Here is a 4,858-nt window from a genome sequence, read left to right as displayed (position 1 = left end):
CTCGCTCGTGTTCAGAGTCCAGCTTGGGGGATGAGGTTTGATGCTTTTTTCATGGTGTTTAGTAGGTAGCGAGGTAAATCTCTGCTGGCCCCAAAATGACCCATTTGCTGTCAGCCGAGAGGCTCCCAGGTTTGTGCGCTTCCCTGTAGGATACCGTGGTGATGCCAGAAAAGCTGGTGCCAGATCCGGTTTCATTTCTTGCTGGAGCAATGTCTAAAACCATGCCTCCAATTTTTTTTTTTCAGCAGAGGATGTTGCACTGAGCAGTTCCCCCAGGCCCAGCTGAGACCTGTCTGAACAAGGCTGCGGCAAAAGGCTCTCTCTGAAACAGCAGGTGCTTGGTGAGACCGGTCTGGCCAGGAAGACAAGGCTTTAGAAAGCCTGGGTTACTACTGGCCCTGCAGGTTTCACCCCATGCTCCTTGCTGTCAGAGTAGGAGCAGGATTGTGGTCTTGAGGCAGATACTGCATTTGGCCACCGAACAGCAGATGTTTTTAGGGTGGGTTACGCTGGGCACCAAGGAGAGAAGATGAGCCCACCAGCTGAGGCAGAGGTGCATCATTGCCTGTTCAACCTTTCCCATAGCATCCTTCCGTGAACATGATCTCCATCCTCTCTCTGCCTTTGCCGGAGCTCTCCAAGAAACTCCGGGATGGCTCCCTCCCTCCGGAGCATGTCTTCTACGCCTACGTGGGCAAGGTGAGGAGCAAGGGTGGTGGGTCAGAGTCTCACCCATGGTGGGGCAGGCTCTCTTGGGAGAAGCCCAGCACAAGGTTCAAACTTGGTTCAAATACTGCTGAGCTGTCCCCACTCGGTGGTCAGTGCTGGGCCCTGCTGTGCGTTTCTGTGAGCCAGGGGAGAGCCAGATGCCTGGCTGCCATGGTTCTCGGCTTGGTTTGGAGTGAATGGGAACAGCAAGCTCAGCATCTGGAGAGCCCATACCCAGGGGCAGGTATAGCTACAAGGAAGGTGTGGAGTGCTGCTGTTGCCTCCTCTCCATTTCCAAAGGGGTTGGTAGGCCTCAAAGACTTGTTGTCCACTTTCATTCTCTACCTTTGCCATAATGCCCTGATCACCTCCTGGTTTCACGCTTTGGGGATATCATTTTATGCCACTCCAGAAGCTCAATCGAGAGAACAGGCCTTGGTATTCTGCTGAGCCGAGTGCTCTGTCGCCTCTGTCCGCCACGCACCAGCTGGTGCTACGGCCCCGCCGTGTCCGGACCGTGTTTTGGAATTTGTCATGAAAACGTCTTAGCAAGGAGCCGAAAGGGCTTCCCTGCCACCCACTGCCCAGATGGGGAGGTTAGAAAAGGGGGAAGCGGCAGGTGTCCCCCGCAAAACAGCGGGCTGTTGCGCGCCACTGCGGGCAGTGTCTCACCCGCGGGCTTTGCCTGCTTTCCCCAAGGCCCTCCAAATCGCCACAGAAACCAACTGCGTCACGGAGTATCTGCAGGAAAGCGAGACCCAGCTCCGGAAAGCGAAGCTGCCAGGGAAGCTGGGCTTGCTCTACGGGGTGCCTGTCAGCATCAAAGACTCCATCGACTGCCAGGTACCGCCAGCGTGATGCCGCCTGCGCTCCGAGATCCCTGTGGTTTGAAGTTTGGGGGGTGGGAGGGGAGGTTTGACCGCAGCGTCTGGCTGGACATTATCGTAGCGATGTGGGCTGGCCTACCCTGGCAGGTGATGGGGTTTGCTGCCCGTCTCCCATATGAGCCGACAGATTTACTACCGACATGCTGCGCAACGTGTGTGTGATGGATGGGCTGTTGGAGGTGCACGCACATGCCTCTATATGTAGACAATACAGGGGGCAGGGGAAATTGTGATCCGCCATTTGTAAACCTCGTTGTCCTGTGTTCCCAGGGCCATGATTCCACGTTAGGGTTTATAAAAAACCTCAGTAAACCAGCGGCAGAGGACAGCGTGGTGGTGCAGGTGCTGAGGAGACAGGGGGCAATTCCATTTGTCAAAACCAACATTCCCCAGTCCCTCATCAGGTAGGTGGGCGCTCCCTCCCCTCCGCAGTCCTCCCTCCCTCATCTCAAGTGAGGGTTTCTATCAAGCCTAATTCTCACTTCCCACTTCTTTTTAAATAACCACACCTGGTCCCCATCCTTAGTGTCTTCTGAGTTTTACTTGAAAAAGTAAACACATTTGCAGTAAGGATGAAAATGAACTCTGGTTCCAAATGAAATAAAGAAGGAGAAGAGGAAAGAAATCACTGCCCTTCTTTCCTGTGCTGGGTGTTTTTAAATCACTTTTTTTTTTTTTAAATTAACCTCTCAGAGGTGGTCCTGTTTGCACTGTTAATACATATTCATGGCAGGGGAAGCTCGTTAGCTAGTTAAGCTAACGACCTTAAATTATGCTGCCCCCAAACCTCCTGCTGTGTCTGGTAAGACCACTCTTATGTCATTGATAAGGAGTGAGGTCAGGTGCACTCTGCTGGACAGCCACCCTGCTAGTGTCCCGGTGTCCTGCCAAGTGATCTCTGGCAAGGCTCCTCCATGGATGACTATTGCCCAGCCACACAAAAAGCATTCCTTAAGGTGACCTGGCAATGACTGACCATCTTTAAAAAAAAGCCACACAAAGAGGCTGCTCCAAGGATAATCAGATTTTGCACCAGTGTGTGGGGAAGTCCAGTGTTCATATATCACTGCAGTTGGCATTTGGCCTGTTCCCAAGCAGGGACTCAGCAATGCCCCCCAGGAGGGGCCTGGACCTGCTCCTGGTGGGCTGTTTTGGATGTCCTGTGGCACTCAGGACCGCCTGAATGGGGAGCCGTTCCAGGAGGCTTGATGTGTTTGTGCTGTCAGAGGGTCTGTCTGGGGAAGGCTTGATGACCTGAAGGTAGCTGGCAGTGAATTCCCATCCTGGGACCACCATGAAAAGGCTGGTGGTCTTCACGGGAACTTTGGGAATCTCCCTTAGACTAAGTGATGTCAATGTAACAGCTAGTGAATTATGCAGTTACCTTTTGGAGGTCTTTTTGTAGTGACCGGAGTCCACACCAGCAGCTATATACATTCCTTTCATTTGCACTCGTCTCTTTTTCTCTCTCTAGCTATGACTGCAAGAACTTAATCTTTGGTCAGACGTTCAATCCTCTGCTCTATACCAGAAGCCCCGGAGGCTCCTCTGGTGGAGAAGGGGCACTTGTAGGAGGAGGTGGGTCCATCCTGGGCTTTGGGACGGATGTAGGAGGAAGCCTGCGTTTCCCTGCTGCCTTCTGTGGGATCTGTGCACTCAAACCCACCGGGAATAGACTCAGGTACTGCGAGTAATGCAGTGATGTCTCTGGGTGCGACCCACCCATCACCCTACTGACCACTGTGCTGAGATGCTCCTGTGGGCAAGGGGAAACTTGGGAAGAACTGGGGAGGGCTCGTTTCTTCCTCCTGCCCAACTTTTTTTGGGGCCTGTATGGAGTGAAGCATTGGTTCCCCCAGAATGGAGATGGGGAAACCATGCTAAGGCGGTGGTTGTTTCTGACTGACAGGGCATAAACCATGCTGGCCTAGGTTGGGTCTCTCTTGGGCTTCCCCTTGGCCCTTCCTTCTGCCAACCTCTGGATCTACAAAGGGAGGGCAGTGTTTTTATTACCCCTTGCTACTGCTTAAAGCCTTTCCCTTAAGTGAAAACTACTCAACTGCTGTATTTTGTGTGTCTCCCTTCTTTGCAGTAAAAAAGGAATTGCTTCTGGTGTCCTTGGGCAGAAGGCAGGTAAGGAATTGATGGTTGTCCCTCAGGGAGGGAAGTAGGGCAGGGGTGGGAAGGACCATCAGCTGGTTAAAGGGGACCTTCTCCTACACGTTCAGAGAGGGAAGCAGGTTCCGTTTCAGGGACTCTTTCAGAGAGCCACCCTCGTACCGTGATTCCTGAGAAACTGGAAGATGCATGAGCCGAGAGGAACTCTGGCTTGTGTAACACATAAACCTCAACGTTCCCTGTTATCCCCAGGTTGCTGCATTGTCTGCCACTGCTTCGTGGGCGGTGGGATTAGCAGTTGAATGGGGTGTCTTATGTTGTCCTTGTGTCGTGATCAACAAAGCTTTTTGTTTGTAAATCTTGAAATGGAGGCATCAGAGCAGGTATTGATGGGTAACAACTCTGGGTCCATAACGACGGGCCTGGGGGTGGGAAGCCACCTGTAGGCAACCCCAGCCCGGTCCTCAAAGAGGAACTGTTGCCAACACTAGACTAAGTCAAAATGATGCCAAAAGGTCCTGCTTTTGCAGGACATGCCCTTGAAAGACCCCCAGACATGAATGCTCTCTTCTGCTCTCTTCCAGTGGTCGCAGCAGTGGGGCCGATGGCAAAAGATGTGGAGAGCCTGGCGCTGTGCATGCGGGCACTCCTGTGCGAGGACATGTTCAGCCTGGACAGCACAGTGCCTCCGCTTCCCTTCAATGAAGAGGTAAAGGACCTCAAGGGGTGCGAAGGATCTCTGAGAAGAGCTGCCATTGCTCGGGCTGAAAACGCCAGTGGCTGATGGGAGCCCTCCAGGACCTGTACTAACCTGCCACGTGTTGTGGGTGGGCACGTGGACGAGAGACTTGCTGCTTTCCAGACTTGCCCTGTGGCATGGGTGGTATGCTGTTGGCTTCTGACGCCGCTGACATCCTCCCAGCTGGCGCTCTCCTTTGCTCTGCAGGTGTATTCCAGCACGCAGCCCCTCCGCATAGGCTACTATGAAACCGATTTCTTCACCATGCCGAGCCCTGCCATGAGACGTGCCGTTCGGGAGACAAAGCAGCTGTTGGAGGACGCTGGCCATACGGTAGGATGTTGCACGAACCCAACAGTCATGCTGCATCTATTCTTCCTTCTTACCGCGTCTTTGGGACCTTTGG

General features: G+C 53.3%; 1 protein-coding gene across 1 annotated transcript in view; it reads left to right on the top strand.

Annotated features, from left to right (window-relative positions):
• Window positions 1-591: 591 nt before the first annotated feature.
• The window catches only part of LOC104621443 (fatty-acid amide hydrolase 1-like), an 8,510-nt gene continuing 4,243 nt past the window's right edge, over window positions 592-4,858 (top strand). The window contains exons 1-7 of the mRNA XM_010287933.1: window positions 592-699; window positions 1,408-1,551; window positions 1,866-1,999; window positions 3,070-3,276; window positions 3,688-3,728; window positions 4,298-4,422; window positions 4,660-4,785. Coding sequence (XP_010286235.1) covers window positions 601-699; window positions 1,408-1,551; window positions 1,866-1,999; window positions 3,070-3,276; window positions 3,688-3,728; window positions 4,298-4,422; window positions 4,660-4,785 — 876 coding nt within the window. The 5' untranslated portion in view covers window positions 592-600. The remainder of the gene's footprint in view (window positions 700-1,407; window positions 1,552-1,865; window positions 2,000-3,069; window positions 3,277-3,687; window positions 3,729-4,297; window positions 4,423-4,659; window positions 4,786-4,858) is intronic.

This window comes from Phaethon lepturus, unplaced genomic scaffold (genome assembly GCF_000687285.1).
Source record: "Phaethon lepturus isolate BGI_N335 unplaced genomic scaffold, ASM68728v1 scaffold47645, whole genome shotgun sequence".
NCBI lineage: Eukaryota > Metazoa > Chordata > Aves > Phaethontiformes > Phaethontidae > Phaethon > Phaethon lepturus.
Note: the sequence above shows the minus strand (reverse complement) of the source record. Positions and strands in the feature narration are given on the sequence as shown.